The sequence below is a fragment of the Tenrec ecaudatus genome, chromosome 7 (assembly GCF_050624435.1).
Source record: "Tenrec ecaudatus isolate mTenEca1 chromosome 7, mTenEca1.hap1, whole genome shotgun sequence".
In the NCBI taxonomy this organism is placed as follows: Eukaryota; Metazoa; Chordata; class Mammalia; order Afrosoricida; family Tenrecidae; genus Tenrec; species Tenrec ecaudatus.
In genome coordinates this window covers 103,311,253-103,328,847 of record NC_134536.1, presented here as the reverse complement: position 1 = coordinate 103,328,847, position 17,595 = coordinate 103,311,253, and the positions used below count along the sequence as shown (strand labels likewise).

At 37.2% G+C, this 17,595-nt stretch overlaps 1 protein-coding gene and 1 pseudogene across 6 annotated transcripts in view; both read left to right on the top strand.

Annotated features, from left to right (window-relative positions):
• Positions 1–17,018, top strand: part of FAM135A (family with sequence similarity 135 member A) — a 104,798-nt gene extending 87,780 nt beyond the window's left edge. For 5 of the 6 annotated variants that reach the window (XM_075554921.1, XM_075554919.1, XM_075554920.1 and 2 more), the window contains 3 exons: positions 625–735; positions 13,558–13,671; positions 15,518–17,018. In XM_075554921.1, the coding sequence (XP_075411036.1) occupies positions 625–735; positions 13,558–13,671; positions 15,518–15,723 (431 nt within the window). In that variant the 3' untranslated portion in view covers positions 15,724–17,018. The remainder of the gene's footprint in view (positions 1–624; positions 736–13,557; positions 13,672–15,517) is intronic. The other variant, XM_075554923.1, reaches the window with a different exon arrangement.
• On the top strand, positions 4,686–13,549 carry LOC142453100 (vacuolar protein sorting-associated protein 37A pseudogene; annotated as a pseudogene).
• Positions 17,019–17,595: the final 577 nt, after the last annotated feature.

Sequence of the window (17,595 nt, the reverse complement as noted above, 5' to 3'; positions counted from 1 at the left end):
TACAATCTTAGGAGCGGCGAACCTGAAAATGGCACAGTTTAAGGTTTCCACCAATTCCACAGTACCAAGCAATTAAGATTCCACTTAGGTTCCTTAAGGGGCAAAAGCCTTTAAATTTGAGTTACTTACTATATAAGGAAATTCAGTATGAAGCTTAAATGATATTCATCTCTCAGTTGAAGAGGCGATCCTTATACAATTAGCCTACCATAACTTAACTGTAATTATCTATGGGCAAAAAACTCAATATGAATTCATTTGGACTTATTAGCCTTATTTAAATATTCTTCCCCTCTGCTTCTTTGCAATGTGTATGAATATATCTAAAGGCACAGTTTTCCCAGATTGGTTTTTCATATGCCATTATCTATTTCATTACTGAATGACTTAGAAAAGGAAAGTGTTCCATTAACAACTGTTAACCTACTGTGTGTGTGTGTACGTGTACACTTATATTTGACATCAGAAAATGGAAATACTTTGCAAATACATTTTTCTTTGGTCAGCGATGCTAATTTTAGATATGTTATTTTGAAGTGAATTATGACATTAATAATTAAAAATTAATATCGGTATTTGTTTTACACTTACAATTATATTCACAGATCATGTATAATTTTCTAGGACTCTGGTTTATGCAGAAGTGGAAAAAATCAGGTTCTCTTTTGCAACTGACATGTCGAGATCATTCAGACCCTCGCCAAACTTTCTTATACAAGCTCAGTAAAAAATCAGGTAAGTATATAGTAATGGTTTGAAAATGTGCTGTTAAACTTTTTCTGAAATGGTGAAGTGATCGTTTCAGTTAAGATTATGTAATATTTTTAAAAGGTTATATAATTGACAGAGTAGACTTTAGGTTTGTTTTGCTTCTCGCATTGTTGGACTCATCATTAATGAGCTATTTCTTTGAAATATCCTAAAATTGTAGCATTTTTTTTCTCAGTGCCAGTTATAAATTACTCTCTCGTGTTTAGCCCTTAGCTTATCCTGACCCCCAGTCCTGGCTGCCTTCATGCCAGTCCTCAACCCTCTGTGCAAACTGCCATCGGTTTTTCCTAAGGTTATCAAGCATTTTCTGCAAAATGTTAGTAACTAAACTATTAATATGTGTATATATCACTTATTCAAATTTTTACTACTGGATGATTCTTGTTACTCATCTCTTAGTAACTGATTATTAAATACATTCTCCAGCTTGCATATATGAGTGTAACCCAAGATTTTCCAGTGTTACGTCCCTAGCTGCTCCTTTGCCACCTCCATTTCTGTTTTTGATCTTGGTTTCCTCCTTGCTGAGCTTTGTGAAGATGCAGTCCTCTTGAGAAAGCCTGACTGAAGCACAAACCTTCAGTGCTTCCCTGGCCTCTGGGGACACTCATTCTCTTTGGTTTGCTTTGATCTTATCAACAAGTAGGAATCGGAATCTTGAAACCAGCTCCCTTGGTCTTCCTTCCTGTCAGGCTTTCTTAAATGCCCCTGCTCTCCAGCTGCTCATGGAAAATGTTCCTCGTGCCATCTCCCCACAACTCATCTTCACACGAATGTCCTTCTAGGATATTCTGTCCACTGCACTCTCCATTGTGATGTGGGCAGTCTGTACCCATCTCTGTCTTCTGCGAGTGCTGACCCCGGAGGCCCAGATAGTAAGCATGTTTCACTGCTGTGTGGTCACACAGCCTATGTCACAATTATGCAACAGTGCCTCGATAGCATCCCAGAAACCATGGACAGTACAGCAACAACTGCATATGACTATTCCAGTAAAGCGACATTTGCAAAAAGATACACCAGCTGAGATACCTGGCCCAAAGTTTGCCAGTCCCTGCTGCAGGAGCTCAGTGTATCACCGAGTAATATCTGGAGTAGGTGAAACTGACCTCCTGCTTTCTGTTTCCAGTTACGAACACTTATGAAACTGCTCGCTTTGAGGCTTGTACCATTCACGTGTATAGTACCTGTTAATTGTTAACGTGACAGTCTCCTAATTGCTGCTCACCTGTTCAATGAAAACTCTTAACACAGAGGCTTTTTCATTTAAAAATATTTATTACGTGACTATGTTCGGGAAAAGATACTCCTCTCTTGTTCTTGACTGAATCATCAATCATCTTTCACCAGATTTGGCATCATTTGTGATAATGAGCCCCCCTTTTGAACCCACGCATACAGGCAATATCCCACTCTGACTACAATACCCGATCATTTCTCTTTCACTCTCTAACTCTCCTTTAATTTTAAAACTTACTTAAAATCTCTACTCCGTTTTCTTAACTCTACCTGTACTTCATGGTTTCACTTCCTGTCTGATCCAATTCAGACTGCATGAATGACCACTTTCATCTTTCCTGTATTATTACCTCATGCTCTTTCATCACGCCTGTCTGGCTAACCTATGTTGTGTGTATATAAACAGATCACAGAGACATGCAGATCCCTGGAGGCCCTATCTAGTTATCTCTGTAGGCAACTCTCTACCCAAGTTGCTCGGGAGCTTTTTAAAATGTTTGACCTCTTTTCCTCAAACTTAAAAATACCTCTGCTTCCTACAAATATCGTTTTCTGCATTATGTGTAAAACTAAGACTATCAAACTAGAACTTTTCTACACCTTTTCTTCCTACTTTGCAAACATCAGTATGCCTAAGCTTTCCTTGAAGTCCAGTGAAAGATGCATCTTTGATTGAAGCATATTCTCCCCACCCGCTGCCTTGAGACCCGTCTTCTGTTTTCTATATCATGTTTCGTAACGTCAAGGGGCAGTGAAAAGGAGGGAGGCGGCCCTCGAGGAGGTGGATGGACACCGTGGCTGCCACAGTGGGCTCAAGCATAGGACCAGGTGTGAGGGTGGTGCAGGACGGGGCAGTGTTTCTTTCTGTTGTGTATATGGTTGCAGATTGGTCAATTCTACTTGATCAATGACAGCAACATACCTTCACATTCTTTCTTTGCAATTCTTTAATGTATAAGGTAATTCCAGTTTCTCCCCTATTAAATAGCAGTGGTAGTTATAGCCCTAGAAGTAATAATAAGGGCCATAGATGGCTTAGTGGTAGAATTTCCTGTCATGTAGGAGACTGAGGGTCAATTCTTGGCCAGTACACCTCATAAGTAGCCAGCACCCATCTGTCAGTGGAGCTTGCTTATTGCTATGATGCTGAACAGATTTCTGTGGAGCTTCTAGGATGAGACTAGAAAGACGAGCCTCGCATCCTGTGCCTCCTTCATCTGAGAAGGTATTTTAATGTTTCAGTCTGTAAATATTAATACCCATTGCTTTGGATTACAGACTGAGTTGCTAAGCACAGATCAGCAGTTCAAACCCACCAGCTGCTCTACGGGACAAAGATAAGGCTTTTTGCTCCTATAAAGATTTCTACCAGTCTTGAAAGCCCAAAGGGGCAATTCTACTCTTCTCCTATGGGGTCACAGTGAGTCAGAATTAACTCCATGGCAATGTGGGGGTAGGTGGGCCATTGCAGGAAATCCAACTCCGTATATAGGATTTCCAAGACTGAGTCTTTGCAGGAACAAACAGAGCCTCATTTTTCTCTTACAGAGTACCTGGCAAGTTTGAATTTCCAGCCTTGTGGTTAGCAGCCCAAAGCTTAATCTACTGTACTTCTAAGGATTCTTATTAATTTTGTATGGGCAAAAGGATCCCTTGTTGCATGATGGATTACATTGGGCTGCAGGCTGCAAGTTCAAACCCACCAGCTGCTTTGCAACAAAAACACGAGGCTTTCAGCTCCCATAAAAGATTTCGTTTCAGGCACGCTATCCAATGGTTCTCTTTGTCTTATAGGGTTCCTGTGAGTAGCAACCAACTCGATAACAATGTGTTTTGATATGGAGAGATCTTTGGACCTGTGTTTGTTTTGTTTTTGTTTTCTTAATGGATTAGTTAACACTTTTGCTTTCTTTTCCCCCATTTATTTCTGTCTTATGTGTAGCAAGGCTCTTCCTTCTGATTCTAACAGTGCAGCACTTGTAAGAGTAAATTTTTGAAGTCACAGGTAGATATTAATTGTAACTGAAATATGGCCTTGAACAAGTTACATAATCTAAATAGGCTTTAGTTTTTAAAATGAGAATTGTAGTATCCCTCATAAGATTATAAGGACTAGAGGATGTCATGCAATCGGTATTCTGTATCAAACAAAATCCAATAAATCTTAGTTTGTTTTAATGGCTCAGATCAAGACAGCTGTCTTCATTCACTAACTAATGCTGTTATAAAGGCCAATCGAAATTGGCTTTCACATTAGCAATGTTTATCTGTTTTAGGAGATGTTCAAGAATTGCCTGGTCTAGATTTCAGTATTCCTAACTAATACTGACCTCTGAAAATTATTTTTCTGTTTTAGGATATCTCCCTGTGCCCAGGAATTCATTTATTAGTATATACCTTACTTGAATAAGTATCCATATTATAAAATCTAAAGAAGTACTAGTAATATACATTAACTAATAGATGTAAGTTAATACTAAAATATAGAAAAAATAGATAAATACACTTTTTCTATGTGCTGGATACTACAAGGCACCTTCAAAGTATTTGTGGAAAATACCATTATCTTTAATTCCATTTTTCCAAGAATTTTTTGAAGCTTTTTAAGTATTTTAGTAAAAAATAAATAAAATAAAGTATTTTAGTCTGTGATATGTATTGAATCATTTAATTCTATGAGGTAAGAATATCATTGCCCTATTTTACAGGTGAGGAATGTGAAATATAGGAAAATTTATGCCTTCGGTCTTAAAGTTTATGTATCGTTGTGTAATGATTCAAATTATGTTATGCTAAATCATTTGGGTATATTTGCAAGAACTAAAGCAGCTATTTCGTATTGAGGTTTTATATATCAACAAATATCCCTCAATTGATAGTAAAATTGGAACATATTTATGTAGGATTTTTGTTTTGTGTGTTTCTGGTTTGGGTTTTCGGTCATCTAGTGAAGTCTACAGATGATAGTTAATTTCTACCTAATTGTTTCACCTGTTTATGTACATAAGTATTTTATTCACAAAATAGAGATCTGTAGGTTCATATCAGAACCGTAAGTAAATAAAATAGGAAAACGTGTAGGAACAAATCAATAGCCAGCATGTTATTCACGGGTGTTGGAAAACAATCAAAAGACAATGATTTTTCTTTTATATTGTAGTCTGCTAACATTACAAAGTATTAGGTCCCCAGATTTAGTTACTACCTCTGGTTCTTCTCAATGTTCTATTTCCTATTTCTGTGGAAAACTATTAAATTAGCGTTTATAAAACAAAGTCCAGCCTTTACTCATCTTCTATTTTTTTATTTGGACAGGGCTTCTGTGGTTCCTCCTTTTAAAGCAGTCATTTTTCCGTGCAGCATTTCGTTGTTAGGTACTCATTATTTCAAAGTGAAGCAAACATTTTAAAACCTAAAAACAATTCTATAATATCTAACACAATTGATAAATACTAAATTTTTGGAAATACTGTATTTGTATAGAAATTATATAGTTACCATATGAGATTTCCATTTCATTTTCATGTGTGAGCATAGTAGATCTGATAAATGGCTAAAAACATCTTTTATTAAGATACCACAATGATAAATGTTCATTAATTTATACACCACACCATCTGTGGTCCAAAGAACCTTAGCAAACTACAAACTACTGATAGGATGTGAGTAATCTGCACACTAGAATTATGTCATGCTAACATCTCAACATTATTATTAAAGGGAAGAAACTAAAGCGACATGGATGGTAAAGATGTATGTTATGTGAGGGGAAACACACACAAAAAAAGAAGACAGCTCTGCTGGGCAGAGCTTTCACAATACACATCTTTCTCGAGCAAGTCACTCTGAGTTAGTGAAAGTTTTACGTGTTTTTTAGCAATTTTTTTTCTTTTTTCTCTTGTTAGTTTTTTACAATTTTTTTTCTTTTTTCTTGTTTTACATTTTATTAGGGACTCATACAACTCTTATCACAATCCATACATATACATACATCAATTGTATAAAGCACATCCATACATTCCCTGCCCCAATCATTCTCAAGGCATTTGCTCTCCACTTAAGCCCCTTGCATCAGGTCCTCTTTTTTTTTTTTTCCCCTCCTTCCCCTTTCCCCCCTCCCTCATGTGCCCTTGGTAATTTATACATCGTTATTTTGTCATATCTTGCCCTATCCGGAGTCTCCCTTCCCCCTTCTCTGCTGTCCCTCTCCCAGGGAAGAGGTCACATGTGGATCCTTGTAATCAGTTCCCCCTTTCCAACCCACTCACCCTCCACTCTTCCGGCATCGGCTTTTTTTCTTTTTAGCAATTTTTGTATTGTGAATTAGGTGGAGGTTTACATTTCAGATGATCAATTTTGGGTTTTTTTGTTTTATATTTTGATATTTTGTTTAATATTTTGATTTATGCTTGCAGGACAGGACTCCTGGAAAAAGTCCATTATCTCTTGATTCCAATTTTTCTTTTCTTTTCTTTTTTTTTTGCTGAGTGCTTTCTTTATGCTTTTTTTTCCAACTATATATTTTTATTTTATTTATTTTTTTAATCATTTTATTAGGGGCTCATACAATTTTTTTTTCCATGAGAGAACCCTCAATTTTTATTTATTATCAGTAGCAAATATGTATATTTCAATGCAAAATTTCTTTTTTTTTTTCTTCTTTTACATTTTATTAGGGACTCAAACAACTCTTACCACAATCCATACATATACATACATCAATTGTATAAAGCACATCCATACATTCCCTGCCCCAATCATTCTCAAGGCATTTGCTCTCCACTTAAGCCCCTTGCATCAGGTCCTCTTTCCGCCCCCCTCCCTCCCCATTCCCCCCTCCCTCATATGCCCTTGGTAATTTATACCTCGTTATTTTGTCATATCTTGCCCTATCCGGAGTCTCCCTTCCCCCCTTCTCTGCTGTCCCTCTCCCAGGGAAGAGGTCACATGTGGATCCTTGTAATCAGTTCCCCTTTTCCAACCCACTCACCCTCCACTCTCCCAGCATTGTCCCTCACACCCTTGGTCCTGAAGGTATCATCACCCTGGATTCCCTGTACCTCCAACCCTCATATGTACCAGTGTACAGCCTCTGTCCTATCCAGCCCTGCAAGGTAGAATTCAGATCATGGTAGTTGGGGGGAGGAAGCATCCAGGATCTGGGGGAGAGCTGTGTTCTTCATCGATACTACCTCACACCCTAATTAACCCATCTCCTCTCCTAAACCCCTCTATGAGGGGATCTCCATTGGCCGACACTTGGGCCTTGGGTCTCCACTCTGCACTTCCCCCTTCATTTAATATATATATATACATATATACACATACACACACATATCTTTTTTTTTTGCATGATGCCTTATACCTGGTCCCTTGGGCACCTCGTGATCGCACTGGCCGGTGTGCTTCTTCCATGTGGGCTTATTTGCTTCTGAGCTAGATGGCCCCTTGTTCACCTTCAAGCCTTTAAGACCCCAGACACTATCTCTTTTGATAGCCGGGCACCATCAGCTTTCTTCACCACATTTGCTTATGCACCCATTTGTCTTCAGCGATCCTATCATGGAGGTGTGCAGTCAATGATAGGATTTTTTGTTCTTTGATGCCTGGTAACTGATCCCTTTGGGACCCCTCGATCACACAGGCTGGTGTGTTCTTCCATGTGGACTTTGTTGCTTCTGAGCTAGATGGCCGCTTGTTTATCTTCAAGCCTTTAAGACCCCAGTCACTATCTCTTTTGATAGCCGGGCACCATCAGCTTTCTTCACCACATTTACTTGTTCACTCGCTCATACAATTCTTATCACAATCCCTACATGCATCAATTGTGTAAAGCACATTTGTACATTCATTGCCCTCATCATTCTCAAAACATCTGCTCTACACTTAAGCCCCTGACATCAGGACCTCATTTTTTCCCCCTCCCTCATGAACCCTTGATAATTTATAAATTAATATTTTGTCATATCTTTCCCTGTCTGACATATCCCTTCACCCACTATTCTCATGTTCGTTCCCCAGGGAGGAAGGAGGTCACATGAAGATCCTTGTAATCGGTTTCCCCCAATTTTTCTATGAACATAAAAAACATTTATTTTTCTATGATCTTGAAACTTCCTTACATGGTTTACAAATAGTACAAAAATGTAATCAATTTTGCTTGATACAATTGATGTATGGATTGTTATAAGAGCTGTAAGAGCCCCCAATAAAATTATCTTAAATAAATAAATAAGCCAGCTAAAAAGATTGTCCTTTGAATTAATAAATTAAAATTTATGCATACTAAAACATCTAATAAATTTTATAATTTATGCAAAGAGATTAAACCAGTTAAAACCAATTTTTAAATTTTTTAATTAAATACTTTTTAAATTGTTTTATTAGGGGCTCATACAACGCTTATCACAATCCATATATATATATATTGTTAAAGCACATTTGTACATTTGTTGCCATCATTCTCAAAACATTTGCTTTCTACTTGAGCCCTTGATATCACCTCCTCATTTTCCCCCCTCCCTCCCCACTCCCGCCTCCCTCATGACTCCTTCATAATTTATAAATTATTATTTTGTCATATCTTGCCCTGTCCGACGTCTCCCTTCACCCACTTTTCTGTTGTCCATCCCCCAGGGAGGAGATCACATGTAGATCCTTATAATCGGTTCCCCTTTTCCACCCCACTCACCCTCTACATTCTCAGTTTTGCCACTCACAGCACTGGTCCTGAAGGGATCCTCTGCCCTGGATTTCCTGTTTCCAGTTCCTTTCTGTACCAGTGTGTACATCCTCTGGCCTAGCCAGACTTGCAAGGTAGGATTCGGATCATGATAGTGGGGGGCGGGGGGTGGGGAGCATTTAGGAAGTAGAGGAAAGTTGTATTTTTCGTTGTTGCTACATCGTACCCTGACTGGCTCATGTCCTCCCAGAGACCCTCTGTAAGGGGATCTCCAACGGCCTACAAATGGACTTTGGGTCTCCATTCCGCACTGCCCCCTCATTCACTATGATAAGATTTTTTGTTCTGATGATGCCTGATACCTGCCCGTCAACACCTCATGATCACACAGGCTGGTGTGCTTCTTCCATGTGGGCTTTGTTGCTTCTGAGCTAGATGGCCGCTTGTTTACCCTCAAGCTTTTAAGACCCCAGATGCTATATCTTTTGATAACCGAGCTCCATCAGCTTTCTTCACCACATTTTTTTATTCACCCACTTTGTCTTCAGCAGTTGTGTTGGGAAGGTGAGCATCATTGAATGCCACTTTAATAGGTGTGGCATTCTAGATGTGAATGAACTCACAGATATGAAGGAACATGAGGAGCTATTACTAGAGCAGCTTCTGACTTTACCTCAACCAAAGTAGATCATTACTGACAAGGATGACTTAGTAAAAAGTATTGAGGAACTAGCAAGGAAAAACCTCCTTTTGGAGCCCAGTTTGGAAGCCAAAAGGTAAACTGTCTTGGAGAAAGAAGTATGAATTAGTTACACAAATGAAATGTGGTTTTGAAAAGAAGATAGAAAGGCAGCATGGGCTTAGTGAGAGCTGTAGTGCAAGCGCCCTTCAGGCCATGTTGAAAGTAGCTGCACATGAAGCTGAGCAAGAATCCGATAATATCGCTGAAGACTTCTTGGAGGGAAAAACTGAAATAGGTGATTTTCTCAGTAGCTTCATGGAAAAAGGAATTGTTTGCCACTGTAGACAAGACAAAGAAGAGAACCTTCAACAGGCAGTAGCAATGCATCGCCAACTTCCTGCCCCACTATAGATTTTTTGAACACATGGACTGCCAAGAGAGGATGGGACAAAACAACTCCACACATCGCTTAATGTTCAGGATTCACAAATCGTCTTTTCATCCCAGCTGGATTTCTAGACTAACGACATAAATTGTATATAAAATGTTTATTGATTACTGATAAATCCTAGCCTATTTAGGTTTCACTGCTGTACCTCTCTTTTTTTTTTAACAATTTATTGGGGCTCATATAATTCTGATCACAGTTCATACATATACATACATCAGTTGTATAAAGCACATCTGTACAGTCTTTGCCCTAATCATTTTTTTCTCCTCTTTTTTTACATTTTATTAGGGACTCATACAACTCTTATCACAATCCATACATATACATACATCAATTGTATAAAGCACATCCATATATTCCCTGCCCCAATCATTCTCAAGGCATTTGCTCTCCACTTAAGCCCCTTGCATCAGGTCCTCTTTTTTTTTCCCCTCCCTCCCCTTTCCCCTCTCCCTCATGTGCCCTTGGTAATTTATACCTCGTTATTTTGTCATATCTTGCCCTATCCGGAGTCTCCCTTCCCCCCTTCTCTGCTGTCCCTCTCTCAGGGAAGAGGTCACATGTGGATCCTTGTAATCAGTTCCCCCTTTCCAACCCACTCACCCTCCACTCTCCCAGCATCGTCCCTCACACCCTTGGTCCTGAAGGTATCATCCACCCTGGATTCCCTGTACCTCCAGCCCTCATATGTACCAGTGTACATGCTGTACCTCTCTTATTAGAAATTGAATACCTGTGCATGTAATTTTAGCTAGGTTTCAATTTTTATAAAATTATCTCATTTAAATTTGTATTTTTAATTTAAAACCCCGCATTTCTATATCAAAAATGATTTATCATTTAGATTTTTTCCTTGCAGGTGTTTCTTTTGAAAGTTTCTGGAGCATTTTGAAAAGCAATTTGTTTTGAAATATTCATAGTATCAGGAAACACTAAAGTTGCCAATGTGCTGTCTCAAAAAATTAACTTTTAATAAGTACAATAAATCTAAAGGATTTTAAACAGATTATCGATTTTGTTTTGAACAATTGAAGGTACTTATCAAACTCCCCCAATTACTTGTCCTAGTTTACTTCTTCCCACCTTTGATTTCCCTTCTCTCTCTTGTAGACTACTATTTTCCCCTTCACCAACCTTCATAACTGTCTACCCTTTCCACCGGACTCTCACTAGCCAGGGATTCCCCCCAAGGTTCAACAACCCCCACTTCCACAATCCTGGGACAGCCAATCTCTGCTTCCTCTCCCATCCAAGTACCGCAGCCCTCCGTCCCAGGGTACAGGCAGCTTCACAGTAGGGTTAGGTTCATTTCAGTGGGGCCTTTATGTTAAGTCATTCTGGTATAACCTGCTTTGTCCCCCGCTGCCTACCAGATCAACTTCGGTGACCATCCTAGTGCTTAGTCCATGGTGTGGTGCATGACACCTAGAAGTCTTTGCCATAGACTGAAACAGTGCAGAGGATATGGGTTTAAGTAATATTGGACTCGATATCTATGCTTTATATCTTCATCAAAATATGAATTGTTATCTCATTCTGTTACAGATAAGATTTAGCTCATTCAATTTTTTGGAGACTTGGTGCCATCAAATCTAATTCGCAAAGCCATTTCTCATTGTGAAAACAATCAATTTAACAAAACTTACCTTTTCTCAGAAAAATGTTAGACATCATATTTTGCTTGGTTCCACCGAAGTTTTTATCACCTAGGGTCTTATACCCCATTAAGATGTATAATATTCCCAATAATTAAAAATATTTTTAAATCAATAATGTTTTCTTAACCCCCCCAAAAAAAATCTATAATAGATGAAAGAAAGTATTTTTCTGCTGTAAAGTAGGAAAGGGATAACTCACCTTTAGAAAACAACTTAAAAAAAAAAAACAGTTCATCAAGAGGTTGGAGTCTAGAGATTTTTATAAAATGTTCTTCCTCCTGAAATGTGCGGTTACCCTGAAGGTTAATAAATGCACACCAATTTGAAAGCCTGTGCTCTAGGTCACAAAATAGTGCTAGTGATGACATAGACACTGGTGTCGAGTTACAGCTAAACTTGAATCATTCATTCTGTGAAATGTGAAAAGAGAGAAATAGTGGGGTTTTATCTATATTTTTATGAAGGGTGATTTTTAGATAAAATATATATGCAGTTTCATTAATTTCATACTATAGGCAATTGATTCATTTATATGATGCTGTTGATGTTGGATCGATTCCAACTCATTTATATCCTTAGAAGTTCATCTATTTGGTTTGCCACCAAAAATAAAAGCCTCTCACTGTGAAAATTTGAAGCTGGAATTAATATTTGATAAAGGTGATATATACAGAAAGGATAAGGATGGAATCTTGAGGAGAGTTAATAGACCGCAGGGAAGGTCAGAAAAGGATTAATTTGTTTCTCTGTTCATAACTTAAACGTGAAACCTACACAATTGTAAATAATTGTTTGTAATAACATACTGGAATGTGTACTAATCAAGGTCACTTTACACTTTCAAATTGTTTGAAAATTTAAATGCTACGCTTAGCTCTAAGACCTAGAATCAGTAAAATAAATATTAAGCAACTAAATAATTATGTAAGCTCAATATGTATGTCCATCTTCAAGACTGTCAAAACCTAGGTCTGCGCAGTGTCTGGCCTCCCCTGCATGTCTGTGGGTGCACACCGAAGGTAAGATTGGGACTGCTAAATTCCAAGGATGAAAAGGAGCGTCTGCATGTCCGAACGCACATCGGTGCTCACAGTTGGCCTATCTGTAACAACTCTGCAGTGCATTGAGTACTAAGGCACTGAAATGTTACCTGGAATGTTCCAGAACAAAAATTACAGGCAGTGTTCTTTCTAATGTTAATGTGTGGAGTTATTGAGTTGCTTTATTGAACTTTTAAAAAAAAGTTTACTCCAAACTAAACTCATTGCCATTCAGTTGAGACTGACTCATAGTGACCCTAGCAGACAGGGTGGAACTGCCCCTGTGAGTTTCCAAGACTGTAAAGGGGAGTAGAAGGCCCGTTTTTCTCCCGAGGAGCAGCTGGTGGTTTCAAACTGCTGATCTGCTGCTAACATCCCCAAGCACAATCTCTATGCCTCCAGGGTTCCTTTTAATTTACTTGTCTAAGCCAGTTAGTAAAATTAGAGCATTAACAAAAAGTCAAGAACATGATATTTCAAGGTCACAAGCCTTAAATTTAGCTAGTTTACAAAAAAGAAAAGGCATTAGAAGGAACCTGGCGAGTCTGTATACAGTTCACCAAATCCATCATCAGCATCATCATTAGATGTCCTTCTGACATCATCCTTAAATAAGGAGTAAATTCATAAATGAAATCTTAGAGTAAATACAATGGAGCTTTAACGCCCTTTTGTGGGATGTTTTGTTTTTTATGGAAGAGTATAATTTGTTTCTTTGTTAATAGTTTTAAAAATCAAGGAATACCCTTTGGAAGTTGAGAATATTTATTGCTTACACATAAAGAACCCAGAGAGATGCATCTTAGTGCTACCAGGGACTCCAGATCCACACCTCCTCACTACCGTCCTGGATGTCTCCCTGTGGACGCACATTTTTCAAGTCACACATTTCTGATAGCATTTCTTTTTTTAAGGAACTATACGGAGATTTGGAGAACAGATTTATCAGATGTTTAAAAGTCATAAAGTTAGCCTACTAACTTTACCCCCCACTTTTGTCTGGTTATTATCATTATTTCTGTATTTTTTCACAGGGCTTCATTACTTCAAAAATGTTGTGCTGGTGGGATCGCTACAGGACCGCTATGTTCCTTATCACTCTGCCCGCATTGAGATGTGTAAAACAGCATTAAAGGACAAACAGTCAGGTAGCCAAGTAAATTAGAAACATTGTGACCAGTTGTATCTGAACACGAGCTTTCCCCCAGGTTTTTCTTACACTCCCTATCCCACTCCGTTCTCAGCATCCTCTTTTCTTTTGCTTCCTTTTTCCCCCTGCGTGTTTGCTGACAAACCTTGAAGACCCCAGACAAGTGTTCTTTCTGATAAGTGAGCGCCATCTCGAGTCTTGCCACACCATGCTAAAGCGCCCATCTCTTCAGTGAGCTTGTCGTGTGGGCAAGAATCAAGCAGAGTTTCGTGTCATTGAGAACTAATTGTGCTTAGATTGGGGTTAGAATTAAGTGCAAGCCCAAAGTCCATAATGAGACTACGATTAAACAAATTTTGTACCTTTGCTTTATCTAGTTTGTGGCCTAAGCAAGTTCTTAAGATGGGGACTCTGTTTTACACACACATTGTTTTGACACTGCCTACGTGATGTCTGGCATAATAGGTATTCCATTCGTTTAGTAAATATTTACAGAGCATTTGCGACATCAAAATAACCATCTTTTGCTTCTGTTTAGCAAAGGTTAGAAATTCAGAGGAAGTTTAACCTTCAAATGGGTTGCAGAAATTTGATAACAGTGAGATTCTATGCCAGTGGGAGGCAGGAGAAATACGATAAAACATGTTTATGGATGTCTTCCTTAAGGAAACAGCCAGAAATCTAATTTGACTCACAATATAAACGAAGTTGGAATAAATGGTTGTCTGGAAAATTTCTGTGATATTTATCTTTCTTTTTAACATTTTCATAATCTTTTATTGTAATTTTATTGTACTTCTATATATGCTATCCCTTTCTTGTCATAATTCTCTGAAATTTAATTCCCACCTTCCTAAAACTCTGTTTCCATAGATATGTGTCAGCGCTAACAGATTCGTAGTCCACCCACACCAACCCCATTGCCGTCAAGCTGACCTTGACTCACAGCAGCCTGCAGGCTTCCAAAACTCAATCTTTTAGGAAGCAGGCAGACTTATCTTCTCCCATGGAGTAGCCAGTGGCATTGAACTGCCGACCTTGCAGTCTGTTGCCTAACCTACAATGCTTCCAGTGGCAATGTGTTGCCTCTAATAGAGCAGTTTGTACATTTGTGTGTGTGTGTGTGTGTGTGTGTGTGTGTGTGTGTGTGTGCTCCAAAAGTTATAGGAAAATTCCATAATTTCTTTATTCCAGCTCTCCGTAAACTTTTTAAAGCCCCAATGTCTGTGTACATGTATTTTTTATATTTTTTTCTTTTATGATTAGATTGGCCTCATTAAATCTATTAATAAAATTAACTAAAAAGGAGTATAAATTTTAGTTAAAGGCAGAAATAATCACTGAACAAACCTTCTAAGACCAAAAGGGGGATCCTATTTGTCCTTTGAGTGAAACTCAAAACTTTTAAGAAGTTGCTTATTCTTAAGATAATTTGGAAATATTGACTGCTGGAAAACATTTTCTTAAAGTACCATTTATAAGGTTTAAATTTGACAATATTGAAGTTGCTCATAAAGCAACTAACGTTGCAGACTATTGCCTTGTTATATGTGTTACTTTTGATCAAAAATATCAAATCGGTAAGATTTGTTTATGTGGTATATAGAAAATTTATTATTTTATTCGACTAGATAAACATTCTGATTATTTGTATTTTCCACTATACAGACCCAACAGTGAGTGTCAAAGAAAAATAAAACTGGCAAAATATGTTTTCTGTTTAAATAGAAATATTAACTAAATTTTATAAATAATTAAAAATTGAGAACAGAATTTTTGGTGGTTGTTACTGATGTGAACTAATTTTCTCTTTTTTCCCCTTCTCTGTCCTATTTTTTCCATAGGACAATTCTATTCCGAAATGATTCATAACATACTTCACCCAGTTCTGCAAAGCAAGGACTGTAATTTGGTTCGATATAATATCATCAATACCTTACCCAATACGGCTGATTCACTCATTGGAAGAGCTGCACATATAGCTGTTCTTGACTCAGAAATATTTTTAGAAAAGTTCTTTTTAGTTGCTGCCCTCAAATATTTCCAGTAGGATCAAAACATTGTTAGAGACTTGACAATTACCTCATTCAACAGTGATTCAAATAATGTATTATATTAAACTCTAGAGGCTGATGACTTCTAAGAAATATTTATACCTTTTTATATGGAAGATAATTTATATCATCCATGTTTAGAGCTTTGTAAAACATCAACAACTTTACTTTCTAGGTAATGTGGCTGTGCAATATTTTTTTAATTTTATCTTTTTACTTTTCTATTACTTTTTCACATCTTTTGCTACTAAAATATTTCAATGAAACATTAAACCCACATACATCTCACTATTATTGACTTCCCACACAATTCTCCCCTGTTAGAGGCCATTATTGCTAGAATAGCATGGGAGTTTGAATTTTCTATTTGGTGTTATGAGTTTTACTTTTCACATTTTACTATATTCTAACTGGAAATTGTGACTGCTAAAATATATTTTTTGAAATTAACTTCTATAGCTCTAAAAAACATCTATCATATGACCAAACCAGGTAGTTCATATATGACAATGTTATAAAAGTTTTCTATGAAGTCCTTATTTTTGCTATTAAACATGCCATACCTATTAAAATCTATTTTCTACTGGTGATTACAACATTATTTCTCATATTGACTTTTAGTACTGGAACTGTTCATGTTAGTAGCACATACAGATTTTTGAATGTTTGAATGCCCTCTGCTATGATTTGGTTGGAATTTTGCTAAACTTGGAACATTGCTTGGATTTTCTGACTATATTTCTTTAACTTTTTTCATGAGCTTCCCTGTATGTACATATAACAGTTGTTGAAATTTCTGAAATACTTTTATGAATTTAGATAATTTAAAAATATTGTTAAATTTTATTGAACTGAAATAATGTAAATAAAAAGAGTTCATGTGAAAAATGCAACAAATAATTAACTTTACATGTTTAATGATAAAGATGCAAGAGTTTTTGATTTATTGAGATAAGTCTTTGGACTTTACTAACGGTGCTGAATGGCATTAAATTCACTATTTTCCTTCTTTCACTAGTGAAGTAATAATGCACAAATGGTGGCTAGAAGGTTCTCTGGACTTAAGGTTTCTGTGAATATATATTGTATAATTGATGCATGTTTATTTTTAGCATTGTGTTATTGCCTCTGATGTTAATAAACGAATAATTGTTTATCTGGAGGAGCACCAAAACAGTTTGAAGCCATTATTTACCTTGAGGATACTAGGGCATATGTTTCTATTTATAATTTAAGTTTATCAATGAAGTATAGACCAGTGTGATTATGTAACTGTTAAATGATGTAAAGTATTTTTATAATTTGCTTTTGTATATATCAGATAATCAAAATTTATTTCTTTTTGGTAGGTCTCCATAATTCTTGACTTTCAAAAATACTTCAAAATTCTATAAATTAATTGAGCAAAAGTATACCAAGTGCATTAAAATGGAAAATGTCAAATATGTGCATTATTCACGCACATTTGCCGTACAGTATTCATCTTTCATTTTGTATCTTTACTTAGCTTGACACGCCCTGTTTGAAATATCATGTGTAGTCTACATTTGGATAGTCATCTAGGCTTATCAAAGGAGTCACTCCTTTTCAACTGTGTAAATAGTAAAATAGTATTTAAAAACCCATTTGGTAAGCATTGGACTACTAACCCCAGAAGCCAGTCCTCCGAACCCACCAGTCACTCTCATAAAGACGTATAGCCTTGGAAACTCTGGGAAGCCTTACTTAGAGGTAGAATCTCCTCACTGGCAGAGGATTTGGGTTTTGGGTTGTGAATGTCTATATAATCAAGTTGTTTGTTTGTTTTAATGCCATTTTAAAAGCATGTCGCTAATCGTGGTTAAGCTAAATCTAATAGATTTAACTTC